Source organism: Mobula hypostoma, chromosome 3 (genome assembly GCF_963921235.1).
Source record: "Mobula hypostoma chromosome 3, sMobHyp1.1, whole genome shotgun sequence".
In the NCBI taxonomy this organism is placed as follows: Eukaryota; Metazoa; Chordata; class Chondrichthyes; order Myliobatiformes; family Myliobatidae; genus Mobula; species Mobula hypostoma.
Genome location: NC_086099.1, coordinates 34,628,659 through 34,649,767, shown reverse-complemented (window position 1 = coordinate 34,649,767; position 21,109 = coordinate 34,628,659). Strand labels below are relative to the sequence as shown.

General features: G+C 40.6%; 1 protein-coding gene across 3 annotated transcripts in view; it reads right to left on the bottom strand.

Moving 5' to 3' along the window:
• The window catches only part of epg5 (ectopic P-granules autophagy protein 5 homolog (C. elegans)), a 126,983-nt gene extending 107,563 nt beyond the window's left edge, over window positions 1-19,420 (bottom strand). For 2 of the 3 annotated variants that reach the window (XM_063042872.1, XM_063042873.1), the window contains exons 1-7: window positions 19,352-19,420; window positions 17,801-18,805; window positions 7,156-7,396; window positions 5,835-5,971; window positions 3,099-3,206; window positions 2,380-2,453; window positions 778-892 (exon numbers count right to left, since the gene is read on the bottom strand). In XM_063042872.1, coding sequence (XP_062898942.1) covers window positions 778-892; window positions 2,380-2,453; window positions 3,099-3,206; window positions 5,835-5,971; window positions 7,156-7,396; window positions 17,801-18,805; window positions 19,352-19,402 — 1,731 coding nt within the window. In that variant the 5' untranslated portion in view covers window positions 19,403-19,420. Of the gene's footprint in view, window positions 1-777; window positions 893-2,379; window positions 2,454-3,098; window positions 3,207-5,834; window positions 5,972-7,155; window positions 7,397-17,800; window positions 18,806-19,351 lie in introns of those variants that run through there. The other variant, XM_063042874.1, reaches the window with a different exon arrangement.
• Between the last annotated feature and the right edge of the window lie 1,689 nt (window positions 19,421-21,109).

Sequence of the window (21,109 nt, the reverse complement as noted above, 5' to 3'; positions counted from 1 at the left end):
ATTTATCCATTGTGAAAGTTTGTAAATATTAGTGCACACAATAACTTCATTTGAAAATATTAAAAAAGTGTTAATAAAGCAGTTTTGTCTCTAACCCTTAGCTGTATATAAAAAAAATTTGCACAAGGTATTTTGTGACCATGTCATAATTGTTAATTTTCCATACTTAATTTAAAATCATTAAACTATTTGAAAAAAGTCATTACCTAAACAATGGCAGAAACAATTTCAATTGTTTATTTGAACAGCTGAAACATTCTCTTTCCACAGCTGCTGCCAACATTTCCAACATTTTTGGTTTTTATTTTGGGTCTCTGGTATCTGAATTTTACTTTTTAATCACCATCTTTGTCAAGCCTACTCTGCATATATCCTTAAGTGTGATGACTAGAACTGCAAGCAATAGTTTGGTTGCAGCTTCTCTAATATCTGATAAATATCAAAAAATCTCCAACATGTGTAAAATATCTCTATTTATTAATCCCCCGACCCTTCACTACATGTCCTGTGATTTTCAAAGATTTATGTTCACCTGCACTTGATGTCTGCATGGCAGTAAAATTTAAATCAGACATGAACCTGACTAGACCACGGCCAGTCCAACCTGACCATACCCCACTCCAAGTTTCTCTGACACCTCAGCAAAATATGGAATTGGATTTGTCAAATAAGATTTTTCTTTAAATAAACCATACTGGCCCCTCCTTTGTTAACTCTGTCTTTTCCTCAATGCAAGCTTAAACATTAATGACTGATAGAATTTAGAATATTAAATACCTCTTCTCCAGCTTCATCTACCAAGGTCCAGTTCTGTACATCTTTTTCTTTTGAGACAGGTGGCAGTGGCTTTTGGTCACAGGGTTTCATATGCACCAGAAACTCAGATCGATACCTACAATTGTTTAGAAACATTACATCTTGGGACTGTAAAAACAATTTGAAAACAGTTATATAAAGCCTTACACACAACTATAGTTCTTTAAAATATATTAAACAAAACTATTTCATGAGTAGTAGTTTTAAAATAAATCAGTGTTAGAAGGCAAGGTGAAAAAACCAGCATTTCTGTACAAACTTGAATAAAAACATTGACTATTTTATTGGTTGGTACTTCCCAGGTCTGGTCAAAGCCAAAATTAAGAACTTCATACAGCATAGGGAAATTAAAAAAAAGACCTACTGGAATAGATAACTTCAGATTACAACTGGAAGCGTGCAATAATCAAGGAGGGAATAATTAAATTTTGTTATTTTAGGAAAAAGCAAAATGACGGTTGAATACTCACTGCTACTGATATCAGCTCTACTTCTCCCAGAGCACTTTACGAGATCATTCTTGTGGAATACAGTGTTAGGTCAGTATTAATTACACTTTTCCAGCTCAGGTGTCAGGGTAATTAGTTATTTTGTGCTATTACTTCACAATGCCAGCTCCTGGTCTTCACCTGTGGCTTAGCTACAAAGCCCGGCAGAACCATGAAAGGCAAAGGCAGGTTACTGGTGCCTTAAAACCAGATGCTTTGGGCAGATGGGGTTCATCAGCAGCTCATCCAGGAGATGGAAAACTCTGATCTCAAACCTCTACAACACACACACAAATTGCTGGTGGAACGCAGGACTGATGAAGGGTCTAGGCCCGAAACATCGACTGTACCTCTTCCTATAGATGCTGCCTGGCCTGCTGCTTTTCACCAGCATTTTGTGTGTGTGTTGCTTGAATTTCCAGCATCTGCAGATTTCCTCGTGTCTGCGATCTCAGACCTCTGCTGCCTTGTGGTTATACCCACTCATGAGAAAGGGTTCAGGAGCAAACCCAGAGAGGGAAATCTGGAGCTGGAGTCCCTAAAGCAGTCCTACATCAAGATCAACGCTGACTGGCAATTGCTTCGACACTGCTGTATCAGTCTCTGCCGTTCCTTTGGGTTCATCAGCTGCGTGGACAGGGGGAGCTTGCTACATGGGCAACAGCTTGCTCTCCATATGGTACTGCTGAAGCTTGCGTATCTAGACAGCCAGGGTGCAATATCCATGGTTGACTCTGACCGATGGAGGCCTCACTCACCGCACAATTCTTAATTCAATTTCATAATCACGCTGTGGATTTCAATTCCCATCTGGATAGCCCTTCACAAAGATATATCAATGTAGTCCATAAAATGATTTCCTAAGTTATGAGTATTGAATTATACGAGTATTATATTTAAGACGTAGTTGAAGAGTTCACTTCAGGACAGGTTCTTAGGTGGAATATACTGAGATATGTCACTATTATGGCTTGTATAGTGAATTATTTACTGATAATGTACTAGTGCATGCAGAGACCATGATTTTAAAAAAATAGTACTTAAGTTAAGTAATTGTAACAATAAAGATACTTACTTGATCGGTGATAAAAGTAAAGCTAGGGCTTGCATAAAGAGAAAAACACCTGTAGGATTGTTCGACACATCTATCTGAAATGATGAGCAATGTTAAATAATCAAATGATTGCTTACAAAATATATTGTAATCTACAAGGTATAGAAGAGAGAGTTACAATTTACACTGACTACATACTGTGATGCGGGTAGTAATAGCCATATTGGATTTGCCTCTGTTTTATGAATAGGATCACAGTTAGGCAATTTTTCACGTTGCTGGTAGATATCAGTATTGTAACTATAATGGAATACATTGGCTGGAGTGGCAACTGGTTCTGGAGTACAAGCCAGGATATTGTCTGGTCCTGTAATCATTTTCTGTTCCAATATTCTCATCTGTACCTTGATGTCAGATGGAATGAATCCAATTTCCTTTCATTTCTTTTGTTGAATTGCTAACGTTAGGAAAACTCTCAACTACATTTTTGTACTGAATCTGCTATAATTTATTCTGGTTGATTGCAGTTTAAAATCCTGTGTTTTCTCAAGTTCACAAACTTAACAATTTATAGAATATGATTACAATTAAATAACATTTCGAACATTGCCTTTTTTGCATTAAGCATAAGATTATAATAAGAAGATAACAAAGTGATTCTATTTAATTTTCTTCCTGAATATTAAACTGAAAGCAGAAGTGAGGCAACGTTAGATTTAATGTAACAAATGAAACCATACCTTTACAAATGGCCCTGCCCATTTGCTCACACCTGCTGGGCATCTCAGGACGTGATTCAGTAAAAAGAGGTGATCAGCAGAGGAGCCAACTCTGTGTAGCACAGCAACCTTTAAATAAAAGTAGAAAAATAAAAACCAGATCTACAGTAATAATACAGAATTTATTTTTAAAAAGGGAGGGAGAGAGAATCAGGGTAATTATAGACCGGTAAGCCTGACATCGGTGATGGGGAAAATGTCAGAGTCAGTTATCAAGGATGTGATAACAACACATTTGGAAAGCGGTGAAATCATCGGACAAAGTCAGTATGGATTTGTGAAAGGAAAATCACGTCAGACGAATTTCATAGAATTTTCTGAGGATGTAAGGATAGGGGAGAACCAGTGGATGTGGTATACTTGGAATTTCAAAAGGCTTTTGACAAGGTCCCACACAGGAGATTAGTGTGCAAACTTAAAGCACACACTATTAGGGGTAAGGTATTGATGTGGATAGAGAATTAGTTGGCAGACAGGAAGCAAAGAGTGGGAATAAACAGGACCTTTTCAGAATGGCAGGCAGTGACTAGTGGGGTACCGCAAGGCTCAGTGCTGGGACCCCAGTTGTTTACAATGTATATTAATGACTTAGACGAGGGAATTAAATGCAGCATCTCCAAGTTTGCAGATGACACGAAGCTGGGTGGCAGTGTTAGCTGTGAGGAGGATGCTAAGAGGATGCAGGGTGACTTGGATAGGTTGGGTGAGTGGGCAAATTCATGGCAGATGCAATTTAATGTGGATAAATGTGAGGTTATCCACTTTGGTGGCAAGAACAGGAAAACAGATTATTATCTGAATGGTGGCCGATTAGGAAAAGGGGAGGTGCAACGAGACCTGGGTGTCATTGTACACCAGTCATTGAAAGTGGGCATGCAGGTACAGCAGGCGGTGAAAAAGGTGAATGGTATGATGGCATTCATAGCAAGAGGATTCGAGTACAGGAGCAGGGAGGTTCTACTGCAGTTGTACAAGGCCTTGGTGAGACCACACCTGGAGTATTGTGTGCAGTTTTGGTCCCCTAATCTGAGGAAAGACATCCTTGCCATAGAGGGAGTACAAAGAAGGTTCACCAGATTGATTCCTGGGATGGCAGGACTTTCATATGAAGAAAGACTGGATCAACTAGGCTTGTACTCTCTGGAATTTAGAAGATTGAGGGGGGATCTTATTGAAACATATAAAATTCTAAAGGGATTGGACAGGCTAGACGCAGGAAGATTGTTCCCGATGTTGGGGAAGTCCAGAACGAGGGGTCACAGTTTGAGGATAAAGGGGAAGCCTTTTAGGACCGAGATGAGGAAAAACTTCTTCACAGAGAGAGTGGTGAATCTGTGGAATTCTCTGCCACAGGAAACAGTTCAGGCCAGTTCATTGGCTATATTTAAGAGGGAGTTAGATATGGCCCTTGTGGCTAAAGGGATCAGGGGGTATGGAGAGAAGGCAGGTACAGGGTACTGAGTCGGATGATCAGCCATGATCGTAATGAATGGCGGTGCAGGCCTGAAGGGCCGAATGGCCTACTCCTGCACCTATTTTCTATGTTTCTATGTAATATATTTATTCCTTTAACTACCAATACGAGTCATTACTGAATTCAAATATCATCAAAAGAAACCTTTTCTAACTGCATTAATAATGTGGATAAATTTCAAACATAAGCTTCTTTTTTGTAAGTGACACTAAGTTAGGAAAAATAGTAATTTGTGGGCTAGACAAGATTTTTCAAAAGTATTATTGATGACCATTGCTGGAGAAAACTATTTCAGATGAACTTCAATAAAACTAGGAGCTGTGGAGGACCAATGGGATTTAGGTATCTATGTGCAGTATGCAGAAGTGAAAGAAATCAGAAAGGCCAATGGAACGTATGACTTGATGAGAAGTGGAAGAAATGCAGAATCGACAAAATCTTCAATTGCACACATCTTTTGAATTGTACACATCTATAGCCCTTTAGAAATACTGAATTTATTTCTAGGCAACACAGATTAGGATACTGTATATGGCCTATGAATTGGTACAGAATCACCAGAATAATATAATTTAATCATTTTAAGACACTATGAGACCACTGAGGATATTGTATTCAAGTAGTTTAGAACTTTCAGGGATCTTACCTCATCTGGATTTGTTAGGGAAGCTTTCAAGAAACTACATCCTCTTGAATAGAGATCCAGATTAAGTGAGTACAGCTGGATCACCTAAGTGTGAAATCAGGGAGCACTTCCTTCCTTCAGTGGGTTGTAGAAATTTGAAACTCTTTTCCCTATGAAGCTATGGAAGTTGGGACTATTGAAATTTCCAAAATTAAGATACATCTTATAAAGAAAAGTTATGAGGTGAGTGGGAACAAGTGCAGTTGAACAAAATAGCTACAAATCAGGAATTACTAACTATGTTGCACACATACAGTACATTGCTTTCAGAAATGTTGAACCAGTGCAAAGTAGTTATTTATTCATATTTTGGTGTGCTGTTCTCCAGATCATGTCTCAACAAAAGTGCAAGATGCCAAAGAGTATTTAACAATTATTATTTGATACAGGTACATGACAATGGCATATTAAATGAGAGTTAAAGCAGTGTATATACTTGGTGCTCTTCACCTGGGTAGCTGAGGCTGGAGCCAGAAAGAAAGTGAAACGGCTATATCTACTTTATCAAAATAGGCATTCTTATAACAAAATTTCATACCAATCTCTGCAGCCAAAGAAGAATGTCGCAATGGAATTGACCATCTTCAGTTACTCTTCGTGTAAAACTAAACAGAACACTGATGCTTTCTTTTAAAAGTTGCAGGTCTGAATAGCTGCAATCTATTTCTTGATCAGCTATAAAAAGTTAGACAATTGTATGATGTGACAATTATTTAAAAAGTACATCATGTTAAATTTTGGTAACTAAACATGAACAGCATATTTATACCTTACGAAAATTATTTGATTAGATTTATGAAATGCATTATTCTGGCTTCTTAATGAAGCTTAGCACATGACTTTCCTAAAAAAAACGTACTGTAGTTTGATTATATATTGGCTGAAAATTACATTGTTAATATTTTCATGTTGTACTAATTAAGTCTCAACTTTGCTTTCATCCAATATATGTCTAGAGAAAACACTTCTTCTGCAACTGACTACTTGAATTCCTCCATCAGCAGACCTTAGTCAACAAGGATTGATAACAACATCTCTTCTTCGGTGATCACTGGCACGTGTGCACCTCAAGATTGCATGCTTAGCCCTACGCTCTACTTTCTATACGCATGGCTGTGAGGCTAAGCACAGTTTCAATGCTATCTTCAAACTTGCTGTTGGACAAAGTACAGGTGGCAATGAGTGAGCTACCAGAGTGAGATACGACACCTAAGTGCCACAACAACAACAACCTCTTGCACAATGTCAACAAAACTAAAGAGCTGTTTGCTGACTTCAGGAAGGGGGAAGGAGGTTGAACGTGAAACAGTCTATGCTGGGAAAATTCTAGGTAGAGAGAATCAAAAGTGTCAAACTTTTGGCTGTTAACATAATGGATGACCTGTCCTGCGTCCAGCACTAGAAGCAATCATAAAGAGGGTGCACCAACACCTTTACTTTCTTTGGATATTCAGGAGGCATGTCTTGTCACTAAACACCATCAAACTTCTACACATATACTGTAGCCGGACTACTTGCATCAGGGCTGGCATGCCAATTCCAAAATACAGGAGCAAAGATGCTGCAGAGAATAGGGGACTCTGTGCAATAAATCACAAGCAAACCCATCCACACTATGAGATTTTTTCACTGCAGCATTTAATACTCTATTTGCTGTAAAAATTTAGTAGAGTTTGTCACCAAGATTATTTTAATAAAATAAAAACTAAACAAAACATTCACGTACATCATACATGTATCAAACGTACAGCATTCATTTTAAGAGAAGCCAGGCCAAAGTTATAGCATAACTTATAAAGTAGATCCATTATCAAAACAAAATTTGTAATAAAAATACTAAGTATTGACAGAATATTAACCTTGCTTTTGTACAACTGCCACTGCTTTAAATGCTGGCGAGCTATTCAACAACCTGTAAATGTAAGATTCCACCTGGAGGCGAGAAACCACTGAGGTGTAGGCATGTAAAGCCATCGCTTGATGTAAGTGATCAGCCGTAATACCCATCACCCGTTTCAGCTCTCCGAGAACTAACTTATTCATCTCCACAGTCTGAAATCGATAATATGTTGTCACTTTTGCTTGATCGGCACAAACTCCCTGTGAATTTAAAAAAAATACAGAAATATCCACATTGAAGGAAGGCTAAAAAAAAAAGGTCTGGGTTCCCTTATAGAAGTAATACATTTGTGTTTATTACCAGAGCACAAAAGTAGCAAGGGAAATGTCAATTCATTTTTGAGTACATACATTGCAAAATTATAGAGCAACTTTTTTCATTTCCATACTTGTTTTGAATCCAATCAGCAAACTAGTATCACAAAAATGACGTTTAACTGTTGTTACTGCAACATTATTTCTATTTTTATGAATGCTTTCAATATCAGGACTTCAATATGCATTTTAACACTGCCAATATGAATAGATTCAAGTGAATATTATTTCATCAACTATTGATTAAAAGTAATATAGTATGAATGAGGCTAAAAGGCCACAGGCAAGAATCTGCCAAAGCAAGGCATCTGTGTAGTACTAGATCCTACAAAAAATGGCAAATAATCCCACCATTCTTCTCTTACACACTGCTGCGCCAAAAAGCTTGCTTGAAACTTGTCATCATCAATGTTCCTCCCAGCCCATCATCATCCTCCACTCACAACCCAAGGGTTCCCTAAAGTGCCAATGTGGAACATTTAAGTGTTGCAAATATTGTAGCCTACTTACGCATGCGGAAACTCTCAGAAAATAAACAAAACATTAACAAACAAATCATTTACTTTAGGAAGTCAGAAAATAAATATTGACTAGATACGTATACTAGGGACGAATTGGTGTCCCTGTTTAACAACTTGTCCAAGATATAGCACCTATTCAAGTGCAGCAGACCCTCAATACAGCAAAATATCTGTTGGAATACCCTTTCTCTCTTCTACTCCGCACTCTGGCCTTTCACCAGTTCTCCTCATCTGGCCATCACCTCCTCCTGGTGTCCCTCCTTCTTCCCTTTCTCCCACTGGAAGTCTGGATTGGAAGCAGCATCTCCGACACCATCACACTGAGCACGGGGCCCCCCAGGGCTGTGTGCTCAGTCCACTGCTGTTCACTCTGCTGACCCACGACTGTGCTGCAACACACAGCTCAAACCACATCATCAAGTTCGCCAATGACACGACCGTGGTGGGTCTCATCAGCAAGAATGATGAGTCAGCATACAGAGAGGAGGTGCAGCAGCTAACGGACTGGTGCAGAGCCAACAACCTGTCTCTGAATGTGAACAAAACAAAAGAGATGGCTGTTGACTTCAGGAGGACATGGAGCGACCACTCTCTGCTGAACATCGACGACTCCTCCGTAGAGATCGTTAAGAGCACCGAAGTTCTTGGTGTTCGCCTGGTCCCTCAACACCAGCTCCATAGCAAAGAAAGCCCAACAGTGTCTCTACTTTCTGCGAAGGCTGAGAAAAGTCCATCTCCCACCCCCCATCCTCACCATATTCTACAGAGGTTGTATTGAGAGCATCCTGAGCAGCTGCATTACCGCCTGGTTTGGAAATTGCACCATCTCGGATCGCAAGACCCTGCAGCGGATACTGAGGTCAGCTGAGAAGATCATCGGGGTCTCTATTCCCGCCATTAGAGACATTTACACCACACGCTGCATCAGTAAAGCAAACAGCATTATGAAGGACCCCATGCACCCTTCATACAAACTCTTCTTCCTCCTGCCATCTGGCAAAAGACACCGAAGCATTCAGGCTCTCACGACCAGACTATGTAACAGTTTCTTCCCCCAATTCATCAGACTCCTCAATACCCAGAGCCTGGACTGATACCAACCTACTGCCCTCTACTGTGCCTATTGTCTTGTTTATTATTTATTGTAATGCCTGCACTGTTTTGTGCACTTTATGCAGTCCTAGGTAGGTCTGTAGTCTAGTGTAGTTTTTGTGTTGTTTTATGTAGTTCAGTGTCATTTTTGTATTGTTTCATGTAGCACCATGGTCCTGAAAAACGCTGTCTCGTTTTTACGGTGTACAGTACCAGCAGTTATGGTCGAAATCACAATAAAAAGTGACTTGACTTGTCCAATCTCCTCTCTTATCAGATTCCTTCTTCTCCAGCTGCTACCTTTCCCACCTGGCTTCACCTGTCACTTTCTAATGTCCTCCTTCACCCCCCCCCCCAGCATTTTATTCTGCTGTCTTCCTTTCCCATCCTGATGAAGGGTCTCGGCCTATTTATTCATCTTCATCGATGCTGTGAGCCACTCAGCTGCTCTAGCATTTTCTATGTTTTACTCTGGATTTCTAGCATCTGCAGAATATCTTGTGTTTCAAAATACAAGCTGTTGATTTTTCTCGCTTACTTTAGGTTAAATGAGATTCACCATTTGCGTTAACTGTCTATCCTTTACCAATAGTCATGTGAACTTCTTGGAGTCTCAATTACTGCTATGTAAACGAAAGAATATTTCTCTCTGCATGAACTGACTGACTGCGAAACCCAAACTGGTTACTGAACCACTAATATGGTAGGATGATCAAACACAAACCAGCCAGTCCATCGTCAACTCTGAACAAAAGTTCTCAACCAATAATATCCAACTCTATGCCTGACCGGGAATCTGCAATGCAATTCCCTTTCTGATGCAGTCCGAGATCATGATCTTCCAGGCAATACACTAAACAGACCGAGCAGTTTCAAACTAGGCCCTCTGCACAGTTGCAATTTAAAGGGAGCCGAGCAAAATGGGCAGGCCATTATGCGATCTGCTGTTGAGTTGGAAGTGCTGATGTTTTGGCCTGAGAGGCATCGCTGAGGATGCTCATCAGTGGTAAAAGTAAGATCTTTTACTTTCCTCAGCAGCTTTAGTGATTTAGAGATGGCAGTCAGGTCGATTGCATTGTCCTTCTGCACAATGTGGTAGATCAGGGAAATTGCCAATACTCTTAGTGACTATATCTCTGGGAAGTGCATCCATCAGCAGCAAGTGACTGACCACTACAGTTGAACTCACTTAGAAGCACCTATATTGCCGAGAGCACCGTGGACGGGATTTTAGTGAGGTGGTCATGCCAGGGGCGCAGGAAACAGGTCACTGGGTGACCATCAGAAAAGGTAGAGCGAATAGGCAGAGTGCTGGATTTCCCTGCGGCCATTCCCCGCATGAACAAGCATATTGTTTTAGATTTTTTTTGGGGAGGAGGGGATGGCCTTTCGGAGTAGCAGCGACTGGCTCTGATGCACAGCACAGGAGGGTGGCGACAAGGAGAACTGTAATGACAGGTGATTCAGTCGTTAGGGGAAATAGAGAAGATTTTGTGGCCACAAGGAAGACTCCAGGATTGTAACTTGCCAGGTTCAATCAAGGATGTCTCCAAATGGTTGCACAACTCTCTCTAGGGGGACAGCGAGTAGCCTGAGGTTAGTGTGCATATTGTTGCCACTGACATAGGTAGAAAAAAGGATGAGAGCCTACAGGATATAGAGTTAGGCAAAAAGTTAAAAAGCAGCATATCAAGGACTGTAATCTGTGGATTACTCCTGATGTTACAGGTAGTTAGGGTAGATGAATATGTGACTGAGGAGCTGGTACAGGAAGGAAGGATTCAAGTTCTTGGATGGACCTTTTTCTGAGGCAAAGGTGTACATGACGGACAGACTGCATCTAAAATGGAGGGGAACCCATATCCTGGCAGGATGATTTGCCAGTGCTTTTTTGGGAGGGATTAAACTAGTCTGGCAGTAGGATGGGGCCCATACAGTAATGTAGCAGATGACAAAGGCAAATGCAATGGGCGCCACTGTAGCATAATGGTTAGTATGACACTATTACAACTCGGAGATCAATTCCAATATCCTCTGTAGGGGGTCTGAACGTTCACCTCATGGAATGTGTGGGTTTTCTCCAGGTGCTCTGGATTTCTCCAACAGTGCAAAGGCGTATGTTACTTGATCATCATGAATTGTCCCGTGATTTGGATAGGGCTGAATCGGGTGTTATTGGGGTGATGTGGCTGAGAGGGCCAACTGAGTGCTGTATCACTAAATAAATAAACAGAACTTAAAGCAAGGGACTTCAGTAGGCAACAGAGTAGTGAGGCAGACGTGATATATTAAACTGCATTTATTTTAATGCAAGAAGCCTGGCAAGAGGGCTAATAAGCTCAGAGCGTGGATAAGTACATGGGGCTGGCATTTTACAACTCTTGCAGAAACACAGTTGAACGATGGGCAGAACTGGCAGCTCAGTATTCCAGGGTTCAGGTGCTACGTGTGTGATGCAGGAGGAGGCAAGACAAGAGGAAGGAGTTGCACTTGTAAGGAGAACATCACAGCAGTAGAGGGGTTATTCCCGGGGGGTGGTCTAGTGAGGCTGTATGGGTGGAACTCAGAAATGAGGAAGGGGTAATCACTTTGGTAGGACTGTATTATAGGTCCCTTCATAGTCAATCAGAATTAGGAGACTGAGGTCCTCTGGAGTACGCAGGCCTCTCCTTCATATGTTCTACCAGTCTGTTGTTGCCAATACAATCTTCTATGTGATGGTGTGCTGGGGCAATGGCATCAACACAGGTGATGCCAATTGTCTCAATAAACTGAATGGAAAGGCTGGCTGTTATAGGAGTCAAACTGGGTACACCAGAGGCTGTGGTAGAACAAAGGACCCTACAGAAAATCCTGGCAATTCTGCAAAATGATTCTCACCCTCTGCAGGCCATCTTGGCTGAACAGCGAAGCCTTTTAGTAATAGACTAAGAGAACTGTGCTGCCCCAAGGAGCACTATATGAGGTCACTCTTACCCTCAGCCATTAGGCTCTATAATGAGTCAACCGCACCTACAGCTGGGGAAGTGTTGACCCCCTCCTGTTAGACTGTTTGAGGTAACTTATTTTTTTATCCTTTCTACTTCTTTTGTTATATTTACATCTGTGCAATTGTAATGCTACCGTGACACTGTAATTTCCTTAGGGATCAATAAAGTATCTATCTATCTATTGGGATCACAATTAGCTGCAAGTGTACTAGGCTTGCAATGGTAAGAGATTTTAACTTTCTCAATATTGATTAGACTTGCAAGTCCTACGACCTCAGTGGAAGGAAATTTAAGCGCCTCACGAAAGTGTTCTCAGACAATATGTAGATAATCCTATTTGAGAGGGGCCAGCACTAGACCTCCTATTGAGAAATGTGGCAGAGTAACAGAGAAGTGTCAGTGAAGGAGTACTTTCAAATTAATTTTTTAAAAAAATTATGGAAAAGGATGGGACGGGTCCACAAATCCTATAGTGGGGGAGAAGGTTGATTTTGATGGCTTTAGACAGGAACTGTCAGAGGCTGGAGTTAAGGGACATCTGGAAAGTGAGTATGGTATTTGCCAATGTGGAGCAGAGAGCAAATCTGTAAATCTGGCGGGAGCAAAGGATGTTGGCACTTACGAGGGTGGGGCACTGTGGGACAGCTGGCAGAGGAGTGCTGGGGCGGGCAGTGGCGTGGGTGCAGACACACCCAGCCCAGAGACACCAGGCAAGGTTATTTGATTCCAAACAACTGGTTTGTTGATCATTACAGAATGTCTCTCAGGTTCTTCCCGCTCCCTCCCCTTTCCCTTCACCTCTTCCCAACCATGATTCTCTTCGCCTTACTCCTTTCCCACTCTCAGTCCACAATAGAGACTGATACAAGAATCAGGTTGATCAACACTCACTTATGTCATAATTTTTTTTTTGCAGAAGTACAGGGGAATACGCAAAATTACTACAGCACTGTGCAAAAATCTTGGGCACCATAGCTAAATATATGTGCCCAAGATTTGTTTTACAGTACTGTAAATAATTAGACAGGGTACGTGAAAGGACTTGAAGTGGCTTGGCATTTAAGAGAATTGAAGAGTGACATCCATAAATAAACCACATTACAAAAGAGGAGGTGGTCGTGTTTTTAAAGTGCATGAAGGTAGTTAAATCCTTGAGGCTCAACCAAGTGCACCCTAGGACATTGTTGGAAGCAGGGGAAGAAATTGTTTGGATCCTAGCAGAGATATTTGTACCATCGTTAGAAAGGGCGAGGTACTGGAAGACTGAAAGCCCAATATTTTGCCTCTATTTAAAAAGGGGTTACAAGGGCAAGGCCAGGGAACTACAGGCCGGCGAGTCAAACATTGATGGTGGGAATTCTAAGAAACAGGATCTACCTGCATTCAGGGATATTATGAGCCCAGCTTTGTGCATGGGAAATCAAGTCCCATGAATTTGATTGGGTTTTTCAAAGAGGTGACCAAGAGGACTACTACATGGATTTTAGCAAGGTCTTTGACCAAAGGTGCTACATGGCAGATCTGGAAGGTTAAACTGCATGGGATCATGGGTAAGCTAGCCAACTGGATACGAAATTGGAAAGAGTGGTAGTGAATTGCTTTTCAGATTGATGGTCTGTAGCTAGCATTTGGTTTTGGGTCCATTGTTGTTTGTGATATCATGGCTTTGGATGAGAACATGGCTAGTAAGTTTGCAGAGAGTACCAAAGTTGGTAGCATACTGGACCATAAAAAAATGTTATCTAAGATTAGAGTGGTATCTAGATCAACTGAAAAAGGCCAAGGAATGGCAAATGCAGTTTAACCTAGTAAGTGTGAACTACCACATTTTGGTAAACTAAATCAGGGCTGGACTTGCAAAGTAAGTGGCAGGATCCTGGAGAGCTTGTAGAACTAACAGTACAAGTACATAGTTCCTTATGAGTGGTAACACAGATAGATAGATAGATTTGGCACACTTACTTACAAGCCAGGTACAAGAGTGGGGTGCCACATTATAAGTGTACAACATGTCAGAGAGAGATCTGGTCACTTAACTATCGGAACAACGTCATTAAGTTGGAAAGGGTATAGAAAAGATTCACAAGAATGTTACTGGGTCTGGAAAGCATGAATAACAAGGAGAAACAGATAGGCTGGGACCCATTTCCCCCTGCCGTATAGGAGGCTGAAGAATGGCCTTACAGAGATATATAAAATCATGAAGGACATGCATAAGGTGAATTGCTATAGTCTTTTTCTCAGAATACGGGAATCTAAAAGTAAAGGATGTAAGGTAGGAGTGGAGAAATTGAAAGGAGATTGAGGGTATATGGACCGGGCTGCCAGCGAAGTACAGGTTGTAACAATTATTACATGCTGGACCAAATTAGAATCACTGAAAGGTGCTCAACAGCTATGGAAGGCACTGTTCCCTCCAAGCTGTGCTGGTGCTAAGCCATGTAGTAACTGAAACGTTCCCACGCACATAGCCTTTGATGTTGCGCAGCTGGAATTTTCTTTTATATAACATTAATATAATTTTGAAATTATGCTAATATAATTTTGCAATTCATGTCAATATAATTATGAAATACACTATAATTGTGTTAATGATTATAATCCAAAAATTTTCCAAATAGTAAGTGCCACAACCTTAACCACAATCTTCAACACATTTACATCAGTGTGTTTTAACTTACAACCCCTACAAATTGTAACAATAAACACAGAAAGGAAGTCGGTACCTCACTGTTAATAAACCACCAGCCTGCTGAATGCTGGTGCCATCTAGTCAAAACATTTTACTTTGCCAGTGTGCCTATCAGTTGGTTTGACTGCCTGACTTCACTTACTTGTGTTTTGAGTTGTGGTTTGCTTGTTTGATGTGCATATTACAAAAAAACATTAAAGTGCCACACAGTTTTTACGCCATGTAAAATTTTCCTGCTCAGAGCAATGGTTGGTCTACACAACTGTAAAAAAATACAGAGGGACCATAGATGGCGGGGCTTGAATGCTATCACTTCCTATAAATTGAAACCAACCGATCTAGGTGAAAACAAGGGTTTGCTCCCAGATGAGCTCAATGCATCTTATGCTTGCTTTAACCATCAAAACATGGAGGCACCTTCACGAACTCCACAGCCACCGGTGACCCTGTGATTTCAGTCTCTGATGGTGACATGAGAGCATCCTTCAGGAGGCTGAACCCACGGAAAGCAACTAGTCCAGGTGGCGGACCTGGCTGGGTACTAAAAAACTGTACTGAACAACTGCCTGGAGTGTTTACTGACATCTTTCTCTCATTTCGGCTGTCTACCTGTTTCAAGCAGGCTTCAATTACACTGGTGCCCAAGAAGACCGTGGTAACTTGCCTCAACGTCTATTGTCCAATAGCACTTATATCTAATGTGATAAAGTGCTTAGCGAGGTTGCTGATGAAACATTTGAACTCCTACATGAGAAGACTTGGATTATTCCAATTTGACCGTCACAACAGGTCAACAACAGATGCCATCTCACTGGCTCTTCACTCAACCTTGGAACATCTGGTCAGTGAAGGTGCGTACATTGGGATGCTCGCCATTGACTACAGCTCAGCATTCAGTACTATCATCCATTCAAATCTAATTAATCAATAATCTGCAAGACCTTGGCCTCAATATCTCCTTGTGCAACTCGATCCTCAATTCCCCCACTTGCATACCAGTCAGTTCAGATTGGCAACAACATCTGTTTTACAATCTCCATCAGCACAGATGCACCACAAGGCTGTGTGCTTAACCCCCCCCCCCACTCTACTCACTTATGACTGTGAGGCTAAGCATATTTCCTATGCCATATTTACATCTGCTGATGACACAGCATATAGGAGGGATATTGAAAATCTGGTTGAGTGGTGCCACAACCTCTCACTCAATGTTAGCAAGACCATTAGCTGACTATTGTCTACAGGAGTAGCAAACCAGAGGTCCAAGGGCCAGTCCACATCGGGGAATCAGGTGGAGGGAGTAGGCAACTTTAAATTGCTCAGTGATATCATCTTAGACGATCTGTCCTGAGTCCCGTGCATAAGCACCATTACACAGAAAGCATGGCAGCACCTCTTTTTTCTTAGAGGTTTGCATAAATCCAGCACATCACCTTTGACAATCTTCTCTACTTGTGCAGTGAGAGTATATTAACTGGTTGCATCACGCCTGGTATGGAAACACCTTTGTCCTTGAACGAAAACGCCTACAAAGAGTAGTGGATACAGCTCAAACCATCCTGGTAAAGCCCTCTGCACCACTCTGCGTATGTACATGGAGCACTTTCACAGGAAAGCAGCATCCATCATCAAGGATCCCAGCATCCAGGCCATGCTCTTCTCTCGCTACTGCCATCAGGAAGAAGGTACAGGAGTTTCAGGACTCTCACCGCAAGGTTCAGGAACCATTATTAACAATCAGCCTTCCAGGCTCTTGAACAAGAGGGGATAACTTCACTCACCCCAACAATGGCCTGAACACATCCTATGGACTCATTTTCAAGGACTCTTCATCTCAATTTTACCCTTCAGCCATTAAGCTCTTGAACAAAAGATGGTAACACCCTCACCTTATGATAACTACACTTACTTTATTTCTGGTGTTACCACCATCAATGATCTTGCTTTAAGGACTCTTTGTCTTGTTACTTTATGCTCTTGTTATTTATTTATATCTGAAATTGCACAGCTTGTTGTTCATTGATCCGGTTTAGTTATAGATTTGCTGAGCATGCCCGCAGGAAAAACAATCTTAGGGCTGTGTGTGGTGACGTGTACATATTGTTAATAAATTTTACTTTGAACTTTTATTTTTTGCTTATCATTATTTATTTTTTTCTTGCTGCATTTGCACAGTTTGTCATCTCTTTCTCATTGGTTATTTGTCTTTCATTGATTCTACTGTTTCTTTGTATTTACTGTGAATGCCCACAAGAAAAGGAACCTCAGGATTGGCTATGGTAACGTAAATGTACTTTGATAACAAACTTACTTTGACTTGACCCTGATTTACAAGACATTTGGCCAGATACTTGGATAGGAAGAGTGTACAGGGATATGGGCCTAATACAGGAAAATGGGACTTGCTCAGGCAGGCAACTTGGTTAGCATGGACAGGCTGTCCTGAAGCACTGCTTCCACGTTGTATAACTATGAGACCTAAAAGTTATCAAAATACAAGACCTCTCGAAACAGATGTTAAAGGTATGAGAAAAAAAGCTTAGTTGTTTCTACAACCAATTTTAAAGAGCTGGCACAAGTTCCAATAATTTTGTGCAAATAACTCACTACCAAGAAACACTGGGAGCTTTTGACAGGAGCTGCATGCAACAGTTTCAATCAAGATCGACAAAATTACCTGCAGACTGCACATGAACAACATTACAGAACTACAGCTGCAAAAACAATTGTTAAAGATTCCCCATACCAATGATTGTGGATCGGGACTCAGACGTAGGAGTCAGATATGTGGCCAGACATTACATTCATAACAATGTTATCATAATCTTGAAGAGACCAAACATAGAATTCATTGCCTAATTTTCATCTCCAATTTTGCAACTGTGCACTAATCAAACCAGAAAAACAAGGTTAATCTGTACATGTAGAAATAATTAATGAATATTTTGTTTGATCGTTCAGAGTGAGTTCAATTTAACCAAAAATAAGGACTGACCTGGATGGTCAGCTGCTCTTCTTTGAAAGTCCATAGTCTTTTTTCAATACTGTTATAATTACATATCATTGTCTGCAGTTCTGCCACAGCCAGCTGAAGTCGTTTCCTGCATCTTCCGTAGTTCATGAGTAGCTCATAAAGTTCATTTTTGTCTTGACTTGCCACTGAAAGAAACTCTTCTGTATAAGCATCCACATTTTCTATCCATGAACCTAATGCAAATATTTTCAGTTCTTCTTTCGAAAATGGTACAATTTCTGGTTCACGTGGAATTTCTGGATACAACATCTTGAAATTAGGTGAAACCTGCTTTACAAATGAAGTTTCAAGATCTCTCTTATCCTCTGATGGTAAGTCAGGATACAGCTTTTCAAAGGTCAACTGGACAGGAAGATCTACAATGCTTTTATGCAGATTCACGCCAGCCATTTCTGTCTCACCATCACCTAGTGTTAGGACAGCAGGATTTTTCATTTCCTTCCTCATCATTATCCCCTTTTCCATCAAGGTGACTCCCACTTTTTGAGAAGAAACATTTCCATGGTCCATTGAACCTCCAATAACAGCAGGTTCAACAACACTTAAGTCTTCTCTGCCTTCTCCAGTGACAGTCTTACTGGAACAAGGCTGTTGATAAGTGTCTGGAATTTCAATACTTTCAGACACCTCACTATTACGTTTGGAGCCATCACCTGAGCTTATTATTGTCTGATCATGTTTATCTTCAACATCCAATGTAGTAAACTGTTTTGAATCAAATTTCGATTCAGCTGTTGCAATGGATGCAGTTTCTGTACATAATTCATGATCAAGAGTTTCCACAGGCACCCCATTTTGGTCCTCACTTTGCTCCTGAGTTTTTAGTTTTGAGAAATCTGTTTGACATTTATCAACTATTGTAGGATTTTCTACTTTTATTGGTTGACTGGAAACCAATTCCTGGTCCAATTCTGGCTTCAACCTTTCTTTGTTCTTGATTTCTGTGGTAACTTTTTTCTTTTTGTCCTGTAAATCCAAATCAAATTAGAGATTAACGTTTTAGTACTATAGGTAAAATAATCGGTGGGCTTTCTATTAAAATAGTGCAACCAAGATTCAATCTGCCGCCATACAACATAGCATGTAGATCAAAGGGAAACTCTCATTTTGTCGCAGAGTAACTCTACGGATTAGACACATGATCAACTTTTGGCAGCAGTAAAAATGTACACCTATCAGATGTAATGTAAAACAAGATCACAGTGGCACTAAAGTGAGCTTTTAAACCTTATGAACAGTCACGCATTTTGTAAGCATGAAGCTTTACTCAGATTTCCACAGCATGAGATGTGCTCCAATCTTCTGATAGGGACGGTGGCAGCTAAGCATTCATGACCCTTCTACACTAACACCTCATCAGGTAGAAACTTACTAATTCGGATACACTGCAACCTACCCGCGGCCCTGAAACTGCCTCCAGCTAAGAGTGGCACCGTTATTTTGAGCGTTGCCATATACATACATGGCACCCCACATACAGACTCGACCTGCACTGCACGATCCCTCCTTTACCTGCCCCTTTGCAGCCTGTCGTGATTTCCTCGGACGAGCCACTTCCGCCATCCTCAACCTGTCCGGAGCTCCCCGCGCACACACTGCTGGGAAGGGTCACGGGGTAAGGCGTTACGTCATTTACAACAGTTCCACCGGGAGGCGGGGTCACGCGTGAGCCGGGCAGCGCGAGTCATAAGGTGGGAACTGCGCATGCGCTGAGTCGCCCTGATGGCTGTATTTCTTTCTTTGTAATTTATTTTTTATTGAATTTCATCATCAAACAAACATTTCCGTAAGATGTATTTCAGATAGTGTACATATATATCATATAATCATATTTGTCACAAATCTCCACATAATATTTATCTGAGGTATACACTTATAGAAAGGAGAGGAAAGAAAGAACAATCGAAAGAAGAAAACTATGTACAGAGTAGGGAGTGATTTTTTTTTACAACATATTCATTGACTTGTGAGAATAAAATCAGGCCTATGAGGTGTTATGTAATTAAACCATTTTTCCAGTATGAATAAAATTGTTCCAACTTATGATTAACAGATGCTGTTATCTTCTCCATTTTGTAAATGTCCATTGTAATTTCCATCCATACATTTAAAGTTGGGCTCTCCTGAGATCACCATTTCCTGGTAAGGGTCTTTTTACCAGCCACCAGCTGTACATTCATTAAATATTTATCTCTTTTCAACCATTCTTGAGGTATATACCCAAAATATATGGTCTTACTCTCTAAGGGTATTTCACATTTAAAGATGTCTTGTAGGGCATTATGTATCCCACTCCAATAGTCTTTGATAATGGGGTATTCCCAGAAAATATGATAATGATTTGCATTTTGATTTCCACAATTTCTCCAGCAAGCAGGGGGGTTACTATCATAATGGGATTTCTGTGAGGGTGTAATAAAATATCTTATCAAGTTTTTCCACCCGAACTCCCTCCATTTCTGTGAACTGGTACACTTCCATTGATACCTCCATATTATTGTCCAGTCTTCCTCAGATATTATTATTCCTCCTTCCTTCTCCCATTTTGTTTTAATGTATGAAGTCGAATGTGTTTTAAGATTTGACAAACCCTTATATAGGCTTGAAATTTTTCTACTACCGTTGTCTGAATTATATGCTTTTCTAAATAGCTCCATCAGACATGTACTTGCCTCGGTTACATTTTTAACCATCCTATTAACATACTGTCACATCTGTAAATACCAGTAAAAGTCTTGTTTTTCTAATGTGTTTCTCTTTGAGCATTTCAAAACTGAACAGTGTTCCTTCTTTCATTATATTGCAAATAGCTGTTATTCCTTTAGCAGTCCAGTCCTTAAATCTAGCATCCAGTTGATTCGGCGTAAAATCTGAATCATATGCACACCATTTAAGAATTGCAATATCTCGCTCTAGTTTATATTCTTTTATAATAGTTTTCCATATTTTAAGAGTCCATTTCATGGGTTGTCAATATTATTTATGTAACTTTGTAGGTTGTTATCAGCCAAAATTGCCTGTATGGGGATGGAAAGTATCATCTCCTCAATGTTTTTCCATTGAGCGACATATGATGGGTTGCACCAGCATAACGCGGCTCTCAACTGTGCTGCAAAATAATCTCTAAGAGAAGGTAGGCCCCATCCCCCCTTTTCCTTGGCTAATGCAAAAGTTTTGAGACAAACCCTAGGCCTTTTACCTTGCCATATATATCTTGATAGCATCTTGTTCCATTCATTGAATTGATTTTGGTTAATCTCTATTGGTAGG